At 43.1% G+C, this 18,874-nt stretch overlaps 2 protein-coding genes across 3 annotated transcripts in view; both read right to left on the bottom strand.

The window, feature by feature from the left end:
* Positions 1-3,414, bottom strand: part of pacs1b (phosphofurin acidic cluster sorting protein 1b) — a 67,357-nt gene extending 63,943 nt beyond the window's left edge. For both annotated transcript variants that reach the window (XM_085350744.1, XM_085350745.1), the window contains exon 1: positions 2,916-3,414. In XM_085350744.1, the coding sequence (XP_085206870.1) occupies positions 2,916-3,067 (152 nt within the window). In that variant the 5' untranslated portion in view covers positions 3,068-3,414. The remainder of the gene's footprint in view (positions 1-2,915) is intronic.
* Positions 3,415-8,140: 4,726 nt separating this feature from the next.
* Positions 8,141-18,673, bottom strand: sf3b2 (splicing factor 3b, subunit 2). The gene is made up of 22 exons (XM_085350743.1): positions 18,533-18,673; positions 18,041-18,087; positions 17,766-17,813; positions 16,666-16,893; positions 15,073-15,123; positions 14,592-14,676; positions 14,378-14,457; positions 13,947-14,055; positions 13,644-13,735; positions 13,196-13,408; positions 12,986-13,108; positions 12,811-12,891; positions 12,486-12,713; positions 12,251-12,400; positions 12,046-12,135; positions 11,304-11,411; positions 11,101-11,208; positions 10,691-10,833; positions 9,951-10,052; positions 9,184-9,283; positions 8,883-9,074; positions 8,141-8,500 (listed from the first exon to the last, which is right to left on the bottom strand). The coding sequence occupies exons 1-22, from the start codon at positions 18,660-18,662 to the stop codon at positions 8,429-8,431; spliced, it is 2,580 nt and encodes an 859-aa protein (XP_085206869.1). The 5' UTR covers positions 18,663-18,673; the 3' UTR covers positions 8,141-8,428.
* Positions 18,674-18,874: the final 201 nt, after the last annotated feature.

Genomic DNA, 18,874 nt, shown 5'->3' with positions numbered 1-18,874 from the left:
GCAATATGTTTCACAAATGACCACCATCTGCTCTGCTGTAGTACCAAACACATTTTTAATAATAAGGAATGGAGCTGCTGTTCTGGGCAAACTTCTTCTGCATTGTCTTTTCGTATTCAACAACAGGCAGCCCTATATAGCAAAAGCTCTTCATTTCTAATAGGACAATAACAGCCTGTATTAGACTCTATTAATCTCATAATCAGCCAACTCTTGTCTAATGCCCCATTAAGTAGGTTTCACAACATGATTAATTTTTTTCTTTGTTAAGGTGAACTCGGTCTGAGTTATTGTTTGAGCGGCCACAGTGGAAAGTCCGACCAATCCCTTGGCAGCAGCCTGCAAATGGACAAAGCCTGGTGTTGAGGGGTCAGTGGGGTCAGTGGGGCACGGTACTCGTGAAGGCTTTCTCCTTAGAAGCCAAAGTGAAACACTGAGCAAAAATCCCCACGATCCACCCAGCGACCCGAGTCATGGGACTTTCCACCTCAGCTTCTTTAACGATGCGAGGTGATCATGTCGGTGCTCTAACCAATTCCTGGAATACCTGTCGTAGAGCAGCTACACAAAGAGCCTCTGACTACACTCCTGTTGAGCGCTGGAATCCAAACCATGTTCAGCGTGCAACATGAGTGGGCATGATCCGACATTCCACCTGACAACGAGCGCACCTGAGAGCTGCTGATCTCTATTCGCTACCCCTGCCTCTGCGTTCATGGAGTGAAGTGTCAGGCCTGCCGGAGCAGCTGCTGTACTCGTTGCTTTGGCTGCAGAAAATGAACGTTTGACTCCTGGCTGCTCAAACAACTGATATCATCTCTCATTCTGATATCAGTCACAAGTATTTCCTGTCAACTCCCCTCTGAATATGAGCAAAAAATAAAAACAACAAAAAAAATTAGCTACATGGCCAGTAAGTCTGGGTGGGTATGTAAACACCTATAAATACAGAGCAGGTCCAGATTTCTTTTAACATATCAGGATAAGCAGGATGTGTGCTCCTGCCAGGGCAAATGCAACCCACAGCTCAGTGTAAACAACACACAAGGAGGCATTCTGGGTAGACAGGAAGAGGTTAGAGCAACACCACCTCGGCTGGAGAGGGGAAGTTCTTAGTCCTTACTGCAGAGACAAAGATTAGGCAACAAGGCAGTGAACAAGAAGCAAACACACCACAGTCAAGACTCTGCAAGACATCCCCGCGACTGATTCACAGTACATGGTGTGCAGGTTCTTCTGGCTCCAGATTAGACTTCCCTGTTTCTTGTGTCTGTGAAAAATCCCATTTAAATGTAGATGACAGAGTCAGTGCTGCTACTCCCCATCTCCCAGTGTCATCCTCCGTTTCTCTGCCACCCTCCTTTTTTTCCCCCTCCTTGCCTGCCTCAATGTTGCTGAAACTGCAGTGAAATCGAAGATATTTGACGGGCCGTGACGGCTGCAGGGTGGAATAAAAAAAAAAAAAATAGAAAAAGTCCACAATTGCATTTTGCAGCACGATGCCAAACTACTCAAAAAATCAGCTGAAGACACTGGTAAAAATCATCTCAAACTAAAGGGGGGAAATACATTTAATGTGCAGGAAAACACTGGGTGTTATAGTTAAGAGAGCCAATTCCAAGACATAGATTTACAGCTGTGTCATTGAGGTGCACACACACACACACACACACTTGCAGACCGCTAAGAAGCCAAGCGTACTTTTGAGGCTTTGCTTCTAAAACCAGTAAAGCCCCAGAGCATTTCAGAAAGCAGCATTAGGGTGTCAGCATGTGGGCTTTGTGTGATGATGACCATGGAGCCTTTATTCCCCACTAATTGCTTTTAGTCACCTAAACATCTGCGCTCATCTGGATGAGGATGCGACTCAGGCTTATGGAGAAAAGCACTGCGTTTGACGTGATTTCACAGAAAGTCCCTGCACGTTTTTATGCTGCAGCAGCTCCCCAACTGTTTGCTTAGCTGACATTGGAAAACACAAGCGCTACTTCAGCAGTAGCAGTTAACCTTTGACCCTGAATCGAACTTGTTATGACCAGGATTATCACTTAAGCGCCATAAAAAGAACAATGAGACAAGCTGCAGCTGGAGCTTGTTCATTTAGGTTACACCTGATTATCACAGGACACATGACCACGTGCATCTGCCTCTGTGAGCCCACCCCTTGTAGAGTGGCTGTGAAACGCTTCAGTGTCTTTGTCTGAGGCAGAGCTTAGAGGTGGATGAGGTGTCTCTCCTAACATGACCTTGCTGCATTGCCCTTATGAACACACACACACACACACACCAATCACATGATGAGAAGCAGTGAAAGTCTGAGCAGGCATATGACACTAAACAAGACGTTTCGGGTTGTGGGTGCACCTCAAAGATGATCCCTGGCTTTGTCTTCTCCCTCAGACTCACACATCACACCAGCTACTGTTACAGCTGTATAATAAATGGATGCAAAGTGGCTCTCTACAGTTGCAGCGACGGTCAGCTTGCTTCATCAATCTTTTGTCTGTCTGCGCTGATCAGCTGGGCAACAACTAAGGCTGTTTGGGCAGCACCTGCTGTAGGGATCAGAAATAACGAGGGAGCCTGCTTTCATCTTTAAGAGCAGGGTCGTACAGTGATCGAGCTGAGGGCTGGGGACCACAAAAGTGCGAACAAGAGGTCCAGTCACAGGGTAACACCAGTGCTATTGGAGGCAGCCTCTTAATTAATGGGTTTAAAGGGATCTACCAGTTTGTTAACACCACAACAGCCATCAGTGCAATGAGTCTTCCTAAATAGGCACCCGTGGGTGTCTATGTGTTTGCAATCCCCCAGTGTAAACACACTGACTGGGTCACTTCCCATTCACAACAACCAGCCCACCCCACCAAAAAGCGATAAGTAACGCTAAGCCCGACCATCTCCCCTGCACATACCTCGGCACACAGCTGGGCGAGGAGCGGTCCACCTCCCAGGTAGCGTACAGGTTCATATGGACCGGCCGGTTGGAGATGCTGACCGGCTTGGAGGGCTGCATGTGCGGCGAAGGGACGCCCCCAGTCCGCGGGAGCCCTCCTCGCTCCGACATCCTGGAGGCTGAAAACGGGCTTTCACAAGGAGCTAATGGGGAGAATACCCGTAGTAGTCTGCCTTCTCTGTGTGTCGTCCTTCCTCTGGTGCTGTAGCTCCGTCTCCTCGCTTCGCTTTGCCTGTTTTTTCAGGCTCCGGATGGTGCAGGCGAGCGAAGCGCTAACAGGAAAGTGCTAATCTCCGCCTGAGAGTGAAAACATCGCAGTCTCCGGGGTTTCTACCGGACGGCAGGCGGCAAATCCCCGCGGCTCTCTCCGTCTCTCCCTCTGCTTAAGTTGGTGTCGGCTCGGTGTGTGTTCGCTGCTGGTGTTTATCGGTGCAGGAAGCGGAAATTTCTCTCGCCAAAGTCGCACAATGAGCAGAGAGCAGCGAGAGCAACGCCTCTACTGAGGACGTAGAGCGACTCCTGAGCGCGAGACTCACAGACAGGAACCGGCCAATCACAGCTGCTGCTGTTACTGCGTTTGAACGCCGCACGCACTTTGTTCACCACTGCAGACTCAATTCCTTAGTTTTAAACTTATTCAGTATATCGTATTTTTATTTGTCTTGTCACCTCTTCCATTTTTTATTTTCTTCTATTTTAAATATGTTTTGTTTACATTTTTATATTCATTATATATTTTAATACATTTAAATTTGCTAGCTTACTATTTATTTTAGTTTATTGTTTAGATGAAGGCATGCAACTCCACCAATGGAGAAATTAATTAAATCATAATATTAATAATAATATAACATTCATTTTATTATACATGTATTTATTATTTATTATTATTTTAAAATATATTTTACATTTTCCACTTGTTTTATTTGGTTCTTTATGAGGATTGGAATGTGATTATTAGAAGTGGTAGTAATAATGTTAGCAAGTTTTACAAATGTACTTACTTTATTTTAATCTTTTAATTATAATTTATTCTGTGGTAATAGTGTATGATAGTATGTATGCATGTAAACTGGACTATAGTCCAGTGTAATATTTTTAAATACACTTTGGTTGTCCCTCTTTTACATTAAGGATTATAGCCTTAGTTTTTTTTTATTGTTCAGTTCAATTTTATTTGCAAAGCACCAACTCACAACAAGAGTAGCCTCCGGGTGCTTTATATTATAAGGTAAAGATCCAACAATACTAAAGAGAAAACCCCAACAATCAGATGGAGTTTTCTGCCTTTGGTGTCAGTGGAAAGAAAGAACTCCCTTTCAACAGGAAGAAACATTTTGCAGAACCAGGACCAGGAAAGGAAACAGGACAAAATGAAACACTAAATAATTGCTAATAATTTAATGCAGAGTTGTGTATAGACACATGGTTAATAGAAAAAGCCCATCATGGGAATCCCCTGGCAGTCTGAACCTATTGCAACATGACCAAGGGAGAATTCATTGTCACCTGATCAAGACACAACTATATGTTTTATCAAAAAGGAAAGTTTTAAGCCTAATCTTAAAAGTGAAGAAGGTGCCCACCTTCTGAATCCAAACTGGGAGCTGGTTCCACAGAAGAGGGGCCTGAAAGCTACTGCAGGAACTACAGCTAAACTACAGGAACAACAAGTACGTCTGATTATATCTGTGCTTACAGGATTTGCATACCGATGTATATTCTCAGGAATAATGTATGAGGTCAGCCTGAAAAAGAAACTTAAAATATGAATTGATGAAGAAAGAGGGAGCAAGAGTGTCCTTCTGACTTAGAGAATGTCATTACAGGAATTTAGCTTATAACCTACTGTGTGTGTTCAACGGTGGCACATGCTCCTGGAGAAATGCCTTTAATTACCCACAGCAACAGCGTGTAACTAAAAGGATCAGTTCAGGACATGAACAGCTAAAACGAAACATCTTTTAGGTCAGTGGGATGATGTTTGTTTGTGTGTTTGTCCAACGTTTCAGATCTAAAACTGAAAACATTCTTTTTTGGCAAAGATCATCATTATACAAATAACACACACTGAAGCAACACCTCTTCCTGTTTACATATGCATTAATTCAAATCCTAAAGAAGGTCCAGAGGTAATATTTACCCATGATTCAATGTTTTGTTTTGTTTTTTTCTTACACCTCTTACTGTAAAGCTTCCTGTACTACAAAGGCCCCACTCAGGTGTTTTACTGAGGATCCTTTTGCAAATTGCTCTGTTTTTGACCCATATTGCACACCGTCTGGAGTCTCAGGCGCTCCTGTAATGATTCCCATTAGTCATACACACGTGTAGATTATTTCACACACACACACACACACACACACACACACACACACACACACACCTATGCTCTGTCAGCTGTTATGAGAAATATGCAAAACCGGTTAGAGTGTGTGAATTGAGATTGCTTTCCTCTCATTCTCTTCACAGTTTCCAAGATCTGCCAGATAAGACATCAGAGTTAATATTCAGCAAAGAGCTGGCTCATTTTCATATAGTGGCAAAACAGTTTTGTTTGCATGTGGCTTTAAACTCACAAAGAAAACAGAAACACACACACACAAACAGGCCTTTTCCCTACACCCCACTGCACTGCTGTGCGAGCCATCCACCCTCTGACACAAAAGCCACCATGCTGAGCCTCCTCCAGGTTTGGCTGCCTGTCAGTGCAGCGTGAAGCACTGAGCGTGAACCTTCAGGTGACAAAGGCACTGCTCTGATTACAATCTCTGCATCTGAATATGAATCAGAAGGTGACCTAATGGCAGCGTCACAGCCGGGGCCGGCTGCCATCAGCTTGACGTCTCTCAACAGGCAGATTATCCCAGCTGTGATCGGAGCTTACAAAAACATTACGCGCTCGAAATGTTCACGACAGCCCGAGGATACGCACATAACTGCACTTTAATGAAAAATTTATAGAGCCATGTTTTGGCCCTTTTTTTTTTTCTATTCCTAGATTATGCTGCATTCAGAGGATGTGGGACATCTCAAAACTCTTTGTAAATATTTAAAAGGCTCTAAAGCACACAGATATTATTTTTCTCACATTAAGATTTAATGATTAAAACACATATCTGTTCTTATATCGTACTTTTCAGTGTTTCTTTTTTAGCCAATATTAAGCAGGGAGTGCATGTTAAAGAGTTTGGACTTGTCATTAGTTCTCACTGGTTTTTGGGATAATCAGCTGATTTGCGTAAACACAGAGCACCCTCCCCTCCTCCCCTCTGCTCTTTTTAACAAGCTTCTGTCACCACCAGCACCTCCTGCCATTGATAAAGAGATTAGAATGGAGCAGATTAAAACATGGTCACGGGATAATCCCAGGTTACTTTTTACACAGCGGCCTAAATCTGCAAAGTCATCAAGTGACACTGTAAAGGCTCCAAAGTCCAGTGTCACAGTCAATTAAGTCGACACCGTTTCTTATGCAACTTCAACTCCAGCTCCCATTTTACTGTTCAGCAGCCATGTAGCTGTGCGGTGTGTGCATGCGGTGGAGAGGCGTTACACTCGTCTGTGTTTGTGACAGATTTAGTAACCACACCAGTGCATGCTATTATATCAGGCTGATTGGATTATTGCTAGAGATCTAAAATGATAAAAGTAGTTAAAAAGTGCTTATATTGTTTCTTTTGGCAAAAAAAAACATAACAAAAAATCCCCTTAAAATAGTAAGTTTATATAACACATATAAAACATTCACATTACATAAGCAGCACCAGTGATTATTGATTTGTCTATTTTTAGAATACACAGGAAGATTGCAAATAAACAGCCACACCTTGCATATTTCCCCCATGTGTTACAGGGAAGTGCTGAAAGAAGTCTGTGTGCATTTGCAAAGTTCCTAGTAAGTGAGGCCGAGTACAGCGACTGCAGACGCCGTGCCTGGATGGATGGCTCTGTCAGCAGTATCAAAGTCTTATTTCCTCTAAATGGCCCACTGAGAGTAACGTTTCAGTCACATCGGTGAAGGAGACATCCTCAAATGTCAGATTCAACACATTTACAGAACTGACCCTCTAAGCTGCTCTTCAGTAATAGCAGCCTATTAAGAAAGCTGTGGTCCTTTGTCCTCACACCTCTGCCGTAGTGGGAATGCTGGTGCTTTGCTGCCTTTCTCAGGATGGTTAAAGGATCTGATGTGAACAGGCTGTTGCTCCATGTGAGAAGCTGTGTACCAGTGACTGAGTCAGCATGAAGCTGCTGCAGTTATTTAGGTCACTGTGCTTCTCAGACGGTCAGCTGACCGTCATGTTCAGTACTCGTTTGCCTCCTAGCTGCAGAAACCTGAACTACATCCTACTCTCTGAGATTCAGACCTCATTTAAAGTCTGAGCTGGCCCCTGCTGATGTGTGCTTCCCTGACCACCTTGGTCCAAGCTGATTTTATGTGACATATCTGCTGAAGATCTGAGGCAAACAGCTTTGTACTCTTATTCCATTCACTGTCGATGGAAAGCTCTTTTGACTCGGGTCCATCCAGGGTGATGGCTTTGGAAGCCCACATTAGTTCCTGGAGTACTTCTGAAAGGTTCCTGGGCTGCCGGCCAAGACAGCCATGTAGAACAGCCAATAGTCTGTTAATGCTAAAAATAAATTAGCAATAGAAACACCTCGAGGTGCTGCTCGATGGACCTTTAGATTTGCACTTTACCTGACTGTGAAGCACCAACCAAATACAATTGCATCGAACTTCTAATAGGAATATGTTAGAGGAATAAGTTGGTGAGATTAAGTAAAGATTTCTTGCTCTAAAAGTCATTTTTTTAAGCCTTCTTTCTGGGCCACTTGTGTTTAATAGCCAAAGTGGAGAATATATAAACATATCGGGCTCTTTTATCTTAGGTCTGAGCTTGTTTGGATATGGATATTCTGGCCAGGTAAACAGAAGTGATCAGAAGCAGCCTTAAAACTCAGAGGCAGGAATTTTGCAGCTTCAGTGGAAGCAAAGGCCTCACAGAGACAGTACAGGTCCATTAAGGTTCAAAGTCTAAAGTCCCGATACTTCAGCTGACGCAGATGGGGAAAATGTCTTGCATTTTACCACCAGCGTGTAATCACACCTCCCCAAAGAGTGCAATGAAATGAAACAGAAACCTGGAGGCAGTAAGATTGTGAACTCGTGTTGTCACGTCATTTATTTACAAAAAACAGAAAAAAACATGGTTACCATGACAAAAACAAAACAAAAACATAACCAAGACCTTAAAAAGTTCAACACAGAAAAATGCACCTTGCCACAGTCATGTGACACTGACTACATGAGACACGCCCACGCTGTTGATTTACGGTTTACTGTTAAAGCGCTAACAGATGATCGGTGCTGCAGTGTGCATCCTCTGAAATTCAAATCTGCCTCTTCCTCTTTCATTTCCTGCGGTGGACGACTCTCTCGCTGAGCTTCGTTTTGGTTCATCTCCTCTAGAACTTGAACTCTTTGTATTTCTTGGCGCCGCCTCGTGTGTCCTGCGGCTGGGCCTTCCTCTTTTTTTGCTGTTTGGCGACAAGGAAGAAAAAACGCAGGAGGAGGGGGAAACTATTAATATTCAAATGTCACCCCAAGGGAAAACCTAAGTGACTATTGACTTCCACTTTCCTTTAGGTTATAAACAGAACTCATTTACAGTAACACGTTGGTAATCGACACATCAGGTGTGTTGGTCATGAGATCAATGACGTGGGAACTAGTAATTTTTGACCTCTTAAACAAACACAATTGATTTTTTTTGCTTTGAACTCCTCTGCTATCTGCCTGCAACATTTCTTTAAAGTTTCCAGGAGCTGAGCGTGTAATTGGGGCAGAAATCAGCTACACAAAAACATTTGTGTGAAGGAAAAATGTTTTTAAAAAGCCACTAATTGTGTGTCTTAGTACCTTCTGTTTGGCTGCGTGCTCAGCCACCATGTCGCTGAAGTCCTCCTTCTCCACCTGAGCCTGCTGCTCTCTCACGTGCTCCTCGTACTTCTGCGTCATGGCCATCGGGTCCAGCTCCAACTCCTCCGGGGCCAGGGCTACCTCCACGCCCTGCGACTCCTGCCCTCCGCCAGCCTTACGACTGGCCATGGCCTGAGGAAAGCAGAGAGGTATTTAAGATTCAGCTAGAGTGGCAGAGGAGAACGGGAACGAAAAGAAAAATGGCTGTAATGTCATTTCATTTGGACACACTTCTCCTTACCGCTGACATTTCGTAAATGTGCGTCGAGGCCATCATAGCTGCTCCTACTGGGCCCGTTCGTCTTTCAGGGAGAACAGTGAACAGCTGTGGCGTCTCATTGCTGCAAAACAAGAACGTGTCAAACTAAGAAAAGCGCACGGTGCTTTAGAAACACAGAATAGTTCTAGCTTTTTCTAAATGAATGCTATTTCTATTAAAGTGTGGCATTAGACTTTATATCACTTAGAAAAATCGGAGTGGGTGTGATGACATTTTCTCCCTGCTGTTTACAGCAAAAGTGACTCTTTTTTTTTTTTAGACAGTATCATTCATATAAATAAATATGAATGGGTCATTCCATGTCAGCTCCTCAAATGCCATCAAATACCAGGACAGTTTGTCTCTGGATGAAATCGTCTCTTTTTTCCTTATATTTAAGCTTTAATATCTGTGAAACCTTATTTGGACTGTTTTAAAGGATATTTAAACGTCCAAATATTTTACAGACCTCGATCATCCATCATTCTTTGTTAGCTTTACAGAACTGTAGTACCGGAAGATTTCAAGGATCTAACTCCAATACTCTCAAAACTGGATGCTGGGAAAACATCTAAAAACACCCCAGTACTCACCCTTGAAATACTTGGAGCCAAAATGCACAATTTCTATTAAGAAGTGCATTTTTCACTTTTAGTTTTTTTGTTAATTTTTTTCTTTTTTTTTTTTTTTAAAGATAAACCGTATGATCCAATGGTTAATAAAGAGGCACTGAGTGGAGCGACACTCACCCATCCATTGCCTCCTCGATCTTCTTCTTCCTCAGCTCGATCAGCTCCGGGGTCTCCATGCCGGCTGGTACTGATGAGAAGCCTCCCGGGGTGATCAACCCACTGAAACACACAAAGCGACACACAGCACACGGTGAGTTTATTGGTGAGCACAAACTTCAGAAAACGCCATACCGTCAAGCCTTGAGAAAGGTCTAAAAGCTGTGGGCACGCACGCACGCACCCTTCTGTTAGCAAAAAGCGAGGACATGAGATACGGACCAAATAACCCAGTTAAACACTAATGTGACTGGACACTTCCCGGCCCTGTTCTCAGGTCATTTACAGTCACACGCTAAATGAAAGAAATAGTTTTAAAGTTAATGTCGATCTCAGCACTGATGTCTGTCTGATACTTAAGCTTACACCTGACACATCTATAAAATGGATCCTTCGAAGTCTTTAGCTGCAAGGTTCATTTTTATTTTTGACATATCCCCAACATTAAAAACAGCTTTAGCCCGAAGCGCTGAGCCTCACACGCTCTGAGCTGAAAACACATGAACCCACTTTGAGCCAATAAATAAATGTGAGCAACTGCTGACTGAGATGTTTGTGGGCAGCCATGTTTGTGAGGTGCTACCTTTTTGATTTGCTTTACACTTCAGGGTAAGAAAACTCTAAATACGATTTAAGACTCATCTATTAATCATTATCAGCTTCTTGATTAAATCACTGACTGCACTGTGCACATTAAGCACCTGTCTGCTGGTGTGAAGAATCCGGTTTCATCTGGCTTCTCCTCGTCGCTCTCCTCCTCCTCCTCCTCCTCTGATGATTCCTCATCCGAGGGTTCTAGCTCGCCCCACGTTGTGTGGTCCACCTCTTCTTCCTCCGCCTTAGCCTAAATGCAGAAACATGTTAGTGTATTAGTCATCGTTAAGAGACGGCCATAATATGTGTAGCAATCGAAAACAAAAACCTAAACGGTGAAGACAAAAGACTTCAATTTGGATGAAATTCATACCAAGAAATGCACCAACAAACAATCATACACAAGAGTTACTGTTGGTGTAGGACTTAAAGTAACAGTATTTACACTTTTACATTGTTAAGAAGTTATTATGATGATTAGAATTATTTTTCTGAGGGTATATTGTGCACTCCTGACCTGGAAGTCTGCAGAATTGGTCCCGAACACGTCGCCGTAAAGGGGTTTGCCCATCTCGTCTACCGGGGGCTTCCCCCAGCCTCCGGCGTGATAACCAAAAGTACAGTTCTGATGAAGGGATGCAGATAAACAACATCAGGAAAAATGAGCAATAACTGATTCACTGACATATTTGTTAAACTGCTTTTTGGATATTTTGTTACCTCCGGGATGGGAGAGTTCAGTCCAGGGATCTTCAGGTTGGGATAGGAGGGAGGAGGTCCGTACCTCTGCATGGCTATCAACCAGGGAGGCGGCACCTTGTGGGCGTTCTGACGATGAAGACAAAGCAAAAATCCAAGTGAAATGCTCGCTCTGCTTCCTCAATTCGCTCCCCCTGTACTGATCGCATTTTCCAAGCTTAAAATATGCTCAGCATTCATTTGCGTGCCTGTTGGTGTTGCCTGCGACAAAAACACCGCCTGGATATATTTATATAATTGTCGTTACAGCAGCATTGTCCTCGTTACTGTGTCGGTGTAAACAAGTCCTGTCACGTCTTATCTGACACATTTATTCTCACAGCTTGTACATTCAACCACTTAACAGCAGTAACAGAGAGAGTGACATAATGAGATAGCAGGGAGAGTGATACTACAGAGCAGGACAGTAACAGCAAAACAAGAGCGGCTGATTTATTTCTGTCGCAACTGGAGCTTCATACAGTAGCTTTATATCACACTCTTATATAATTACAGAGTCTCATCACTGAGATCAAGATGAGCCCAAGAACACGATAAACAAAGACAGTATGAAGCTCTAAGATCACCAAGGCTCAGTTTCTGTTTATATGCGCTCAGATTTGTGTGTTTAAGAGAAACTGCAGTCAATTTAAAACACATTGGCTGTTTTTTTGTGATTTAGTTCATTAAATTTGCACAACGTTTGAACAACAGTGAAACTCACAGGTCCAACTGGCATGCCCAGAGCGATACGCAGCTCATCGGACAGATCTCCGGGTTTCTTCTCTTTCAGACGAGTTTCAAACTCTTTACCCTGTGGAGCCACAAAACACAAAGTAGGTCATGGAGCGTTAGCGCTCATAACGTCCCTTTGATAAATGTACCTACGTGGTTCTGAATACATGTGAGAAAAGCGAGAATTCTTGTACCTCATAGTAAAGGTCTCCGTGGATGGTGAGCTTGGGCTTGATTTGCCATTTGAAGAAAGCATCGTGGAGTTTCTGGTAGTCGATGTCGATCTTTCCCATCTTGGGACGAACCTTCTCTCTCATTTTGGTTTTCATAGTTTTGGCATCCTCCTGCGAGTGGACAGAAAAACAGAATTACTAATCATGCAGTATTATTTCTGCTAATGTTGACTCAGACCATCAGAAGAACACCCACCTTCTCCTGCAGAGCCTCCCTCATCTCCTGGATTCCCGTCCTCCTGATGAACTCGGGCAGCTCGAACGGCGGCTTCTCGATACCTCTCTTTCCCTGCAGATACTTTCGTTTGAAGCACCAGTGTCTGGGCACCGGCACCGTGTTCCTGGTGGCTTTTAAGTGCACGAGCAGCTTGGGCTCCTGAGCTGTCACATCGTGCATTTCCACCACATCTGGACGAACCACCAACTGAAGCGAAGTGGCAGCAGGAGAAATAAAAAGTTATCATCTATTCAGAATCAGGCACGGACTTTTAGACTGAAAACACAAACCATATATTTTTTACCTGTTTGAGTTCAGCCACTGTCAGCCGGTTCATCCTCCTCAGCTTCTTCTTGGATAGTTTTGGGACATCCGGCCTGATTTCCTGCACATGAGAAACATTTCAGATGTTCAGCACATGAGCAGACAACTACTCGTACTTTTTGCTCCGCTCTCGTAAAAAATGGAGGTGTTCAAACATCATCACTGTCGTCACTGTCTTTCTTCTCCTCCTCAAATCCTTTTTTCCGCAGCACAGCCGTCTCGTTCTTCTCCGACTTATCGGGCTCCTTCTCCTTCTCTTTCTTCACATCATCAGTCAGCTAGAAGAAGACAAGGACAGACAGACTGCATTAGAGGTGGGGATCAAAGTGGATGCGCTTATATTCAACTATGTCTGCTGTAGTCACCTTAAACGCCTCAAAAATTCGCTTGAAGAAGATGTAGTTGGGGTCGTAAATCTCTGGCTCCTCTGTGACGTACTCAATCTCCACCTCTTGCTCCTTCTCTTTGTCCTTCTCCTTGTCGCTGCTCTCCTTCTGCTGCTGCTCCGCTTGCTCCTTCTTCTCCTGCGCTCGCTTCTTCTTGCTCTTCTTTTTGCGGTTCCTGCGTTTGCGGTTTTTCTGAGGAAAAGTTTGGTTGACAAATTCAGAGACGGGACAAACAAAATTAAACAAAAACTGCCTCATAGTGGAGTCATTCATGCCGGGACCTACAAATCCTGTTTTTACAGTTTTGTTTGCTGGGTTGACAATTTTAAGTCGCGAGCGACAAATATCAAAGTCAATTCATCAAGCATGGACTCACAATGCTATGACTCTTAAAGGTGCTCATCTTAGATGCTTAAAAGAGGCTTACATCTTTTTTAGACATCTGGCTGTCGTCATCTGTCTCAGACATGGGCAATGCAGATGAATCCATATCTCCTCCCTCATCTTCGTCTTCATCCTCTTTTGAAAGATATACACATATATATGTATATAAAAAAAAACGTGGAGATCATACTGTAAAACTTCATTTTCCAATCAAACAAAAATATTTTTTTTGAATTGGACAACTTCAGACAATTATAGCTGGTCTTCCCAGTCCGTCACTACAGGACAAAACTGAATAAAAATACAAAGGTTTTTGGTTTAGCAGCAGTCTAACCAGATGACCGACCTATGGGATCAGTGAGTTGCTCCTGCCTGATCTCCTTCAGCTGGAGGATCTTCTCCAGAGCCTGAGGGATCTTGGGCCCAGTGACGCTCATCTCCTCGCTCTGCCAGCTCTGAAATTTACACCAGAAAAATGTGGGATTAGGGAAATTTTACGTGCACCGGTGTGTCTGAAAATAACAACAACAAAAACACCACTGTGTTTCAGCAAAACTTGGTACTAGAATGTTTGTATTAGACCACAATTTTGACTAATGCATGCATGTCTGGACACATAATACAAACAATGGTGGAAAAGGGGTCAAAGAATCTCATCTGGTCATGTATAATTGATCAACAGGTCAGCAGAGATTTTCAATATCTTTAAAAGAAACTTCGGAACAGTTTTCTGAGAAGACGAAGTAACGCTACATACGGGAAGGAGTGGTGGTTTACCTCTCTGTTGTCCTCTCCAGGAGGAGGCGGCACTCTGTGTTTCTGAACTGGTAACATGCTGACACCTGGAGGCAGAGGCCCTAAAACACACAGAATTATTATCAAACAAAAAACTCCTAAAATGTGCCGTTTCAGAAGAAAAAAAGAAATTAAAAAATGTATTTCAAATTCATTATATAACATTTCGTGTTATTTAAAACTCGCTTAAACTCACCTCTGATTGGAGTGACAGTGGGCATGGACCTGGGCTGCATCTTGGCCATCTCGTGCTGACGCTCCTGTTCCAGCAGCACTGCAGCCTGACGTACGAGGACGTACGAGGGGGACAGAAATGAATATGTTTATAATTTGCAGTAGCACAAAAGAGAAATTTTGCACACAACCAAACAAAAACAAAAAAAATGTCTGTGGTGTCATTCTTCCACAACATTTAACCCCAAGTGAGGGTGCCAGCACACTAATAAAAGTCATGGCCTTGCTTTCATATTCAGATTCTCACAGCACACCATACAGGACCCACTATGCTGATTCATCTGTCACTCCCACTCCACTCTCCCTCATTTGTGAACGAGATACTTTAAAATTCTCCACTTGGGGCAGCAACTTGTTCCCACACCAAAGTGGGTTTTTTCACCCTTTTCCACCACGCAGCTCCTCAAGAAAATATTTCAACTGAGAGTTTTTCACCCTCTTACCCTTTTCTGTTGCTCCAAAAGATCGTGTTCATCCATGACATGGGAATCGCCCTGAGAGAGCCACAAACAATAACAGCCAGTCAGTGAACACAATAGTGTGTTATTCTGATTTACACATGACATTACATTAAAGTCTTCAGGTCTTTTTTAAAATTGTGCTTTAAGTTATGATCACATCTCAGAATTTACTCCAGGGCTCTAGAGTGCGACCACATTTTTCAATGGTGTGACTAAAATAAATAAATAAATAAATAAAATAAAAAAAAGCGATATTGATTCATTAAATCCTGACTCGACTTTTGAATATGTGTTTTGCCAGAAACGCCAGGAGCTCAGGTTAAAGCTCACAAAACTATTTCAACAACCTCCAATCAGCAAATGAGAGCAGGTAAACGGATTCCACACAAAGGCGTAAACACCGAGCGGACCCGACGCATCAGAATCAGCTTTCTCTTTTTCGGCTTTCTCACTCGGCGACACGTACACGCCGTCGGGGCTGAAAGCAGACAGCTCACTGATTCTGATGCGTCTGCGATTTGCCACTTTGTGTTTACGTCTTTTTTGCGTTCGATTCTGAGCTGCAGATTTTGTCTTTCTCAAACCCAAATTCACTGAACCAGCAGCAAAAGAAGATCCAAACTACACTTCACATTTGATAAATCATCAGTAATCTTCTCTCACGTTTGCCGTTTTGTTTCCACCACGATAAACTCACTGTTGTTTACAGCGCTGTCGGACGCTGCCTTTTCTTTCTTTTTTAACTTAAATGACCTCGGACAAGAAAGCCTGATTTCTGCTGTTCAATACTGAAGACGTTTAAACTTTTTAAAACTATGCAAAATTACAGAATATTTTTAAGGTTATCTGCTATAAAAAGCCAGGCCAGGAAAATCTCCTTCATGTTTTTCTGAGTTTTATTCTCAGTTACTTTGACACAAAGGCATCTGCTGTGATGCTTACTCCTCTGATGAAGTCTCACAAGTGTCAGTACTGATAAATGATCAGAATTATAATATTTCTGACTGTCTGAGGCAAAATTGAATCGAATCGAATCAGCACCTTGTGAATCACAATCGAATGGATTGTAGAAAAAAGTGATGATACCCAGCCCTAGTGAGTAGCCTAGGCCGACAGAAGTGGATGTAGCTTTGGGTAATGACAAAAGATGAAAAGAACTATTGATTATTTTTTCTCTAAGTTAAGGCCTGATCCGTCTGAAATTGATAGCCAGTGCTCTGACACAGAGCCATCAATCTCTGAACGCTGAAAAAGCACAGTGTATCCAGAAAACACATTTTATGCAGCGATAAATGCACGGCCCAAGTGTCCCCCCCCCTCTCTCTCAGAGGCCGAGATGATGATTAAGTTTAACATTGTCTACAATATTGCCAAAGAGTGCCAAAGCACTTTAAGCACAAGCACTTTTTCAGTAAAGTATTTTTCTTGTAGAACTGTGCTCCAAATAAAGAGTTAGGCACACCAGTGCAAACCTTGGCAAAAAGTTAGTCTAGAGCCCTGAACTCTACGCTTTGAATGCAAAGAAAAATGGCAAAAATGAGTGAAACATTAAACTTTAGGTCCAGCTATCCTCACCTGCTTGGCTCTCTCCTCTTGCTGTAACATCATGGCTGCTCTATGCTGAGCCATCTTCAGCTGATCATCCTGTGTGAGGCCAGGTGGTGGCAAACCAGAGTGGTCCATGCCCATGTGTATACCGGGTGGAGGGGGCCCGCTAGGAATCATGCTCATAGCTGGGATCATACCCATACCAGGAGGCATGGGGGGCATAGGCATTGGGGGCATGGCAGGGATACCTGGCATCTAGAGAGGAGGAAATACAGGAGACCGATGTAAATGTGAAGCGCGAAAGACTGAAGTGAACTTGTTTGTGTGACCATCTGAGTGAGATATTAAGGTGTTCAGTGAATTTCTGTTTCGGTAAATTGCTTCTTAGCACCATTTAGCAGAGGTCTACAAACAGACAAAACATACTCAACTGTAACACATTTGCAAGAGTGAAAACTTAAATAAAGGTACTTTCGTCTGCTCCGTTGAGTTAAAACAGCAGATAGCTCTATTATATTTGATTTAGTAGAAGCCCGCCCTGACAGAACGAGAAGCATGTCCTCCTAGAACGGGATCTTTTCCTTGTTAAGTAAATGTGTAACACTGTAAATTTTGCATACCTTGTCTATGAACTTGCTTTAGTTATTCACAGACTAAATCCTGAGGCCACTAAGGTGGAAGCCTTCTGCCTCCTGGCTATGCCAACGATTCTGATCTTAAAAACTGAACAGGATTGGTGACACAGGGCAGTGCTGCCTGAGTCCAGCACCGACTGGAAACGCATCAGACTAATTGTTGTGGACTAAGCTCTTGTGACACTTGTAGAGGAACCAAATGGCTTGTAAAAATGGGCCAAACACCCATTTTAATGAAGCAGCCCCATAGGACACTGCGAAGGACCAGGGTAAATGCCTTCTCAAAGTCCGCAAAACAAATAGCGGTAGACTGGATGGGCAAACTCACACACACCTCAAATATCCTTGAGAGGATAAAAAGCTGGTCCAGTGTTCAAAAATGGCAACCGTTAAACATGTAAATCAAAATATAGAAAAAACACTACACTGACATGTGGTTCACCATTGTATACTGCAGTATTAAACAGATATCAGCGTTTCCCTCCAAATTACCTGGGAGCCCATTTGTTTATCATCAGGTTTGCTGAGGAGAATCCCAGTCTGTGGAGGGACACGTACAAGACACAGTTTCTTTAATTTTAAAGAAAAGGCGGGGAGGTCAGAGAAACAGAGCTAGGATAGCTAGGATTTACTAATAACTTTTCCTCAGACTTTATTCAAGACTAGTCTAGCGTAGCCTGAAAGGTCATCAACAGTTAGAAAAAGCTTCATCACCATACCAAACAGCTGAGCGATGACCGGATAAAACTGAATTTAAACGCATTTACCTGCATCATGTAGCCCTTCAGTCTGTCAATCAACTCCTCTCTGGGACCTAAAGAGAGAAAGAATGAATCGGAAACAGCTGTTAAACAAGGTAGATATGAATCTAGGCTTGTAATATGTACACCAAAAATGTACCAGAACAACTCTGAGCGCATTTTAAAGTTGTGCAAAACTAGCTAACGCTGACCGCTTCGTATTAAAGTTAGCAAAGCAGCTAAACCGCTGCACTAGTTACAGAACTCATATTAAGGAAAATAGCTAACCAAATGGTCATAACTTTATCCAACTTGCATCACAGGGATTAAAATGTCACGTACTCGATTAATTAGTGCGTGAAATGAACTCAACAGAGTGTAAACATAACGCAGGCCTAGCTTAAACTCGTTGCAACGGAAGCATTGCGTTTTAACGCTACTAGCTAAAGTTAGCAACTGGCTAGCTGCCGATAGCCAAATACTGTCTATGTTAGTGCTCTACGCGGGTGTTCTTCTTACCCATGTTGGGTACTCCCAGCTCTGCCAGCTTGCCCTGAAGATCCGGGATGCTCCATGTATTCAGAGCTGCAATAGCACTCCCCAAATCGGACGGGAGAGAGTCAGTGCCCGGCGGTCCGTCGGATGCCATGTTGAGGTTAGCTCAATGGAACAACGGCGGCAGCGAAGCACACGCGAGAGCTTGGGAAAGACGCAATGCACCACGGGACGTGAAGTATGAAGAGAGATTTTTTCTTTTAATTCAATGCACACTTACCCCAATAATCAGTCAGAACACGTGCTTTCAAAATATAAATTCCTAATAAGAGAAAACATAAAGAGGGGCAAAAATCATATTCTTCA

The sequence above is a fragment of the Diplotaxodon limnothrissa genome, linkage group LG3 (genome assembly GCF_057381915.1).
Source record: "Diplotaxodon limnothrissa isolate DT_005_m linkage group LG3, D_limnothrissa_male_GT1.1, whole genome shotgun sequence".
Classification (NCBI taxonomy): domain Eukaryota; kingdom Metazoa; phylum Chordata; class Actinopteri; order Cichliformes; family Cichlidae; genus Diplotaxodon; species Diplotaxodon limnothrissa.
The sequence above is the reverse complement of the archived record's forward strand: the minus strand, read 5'-3'. Positions and strand labels throughout refer to the sequence as shown.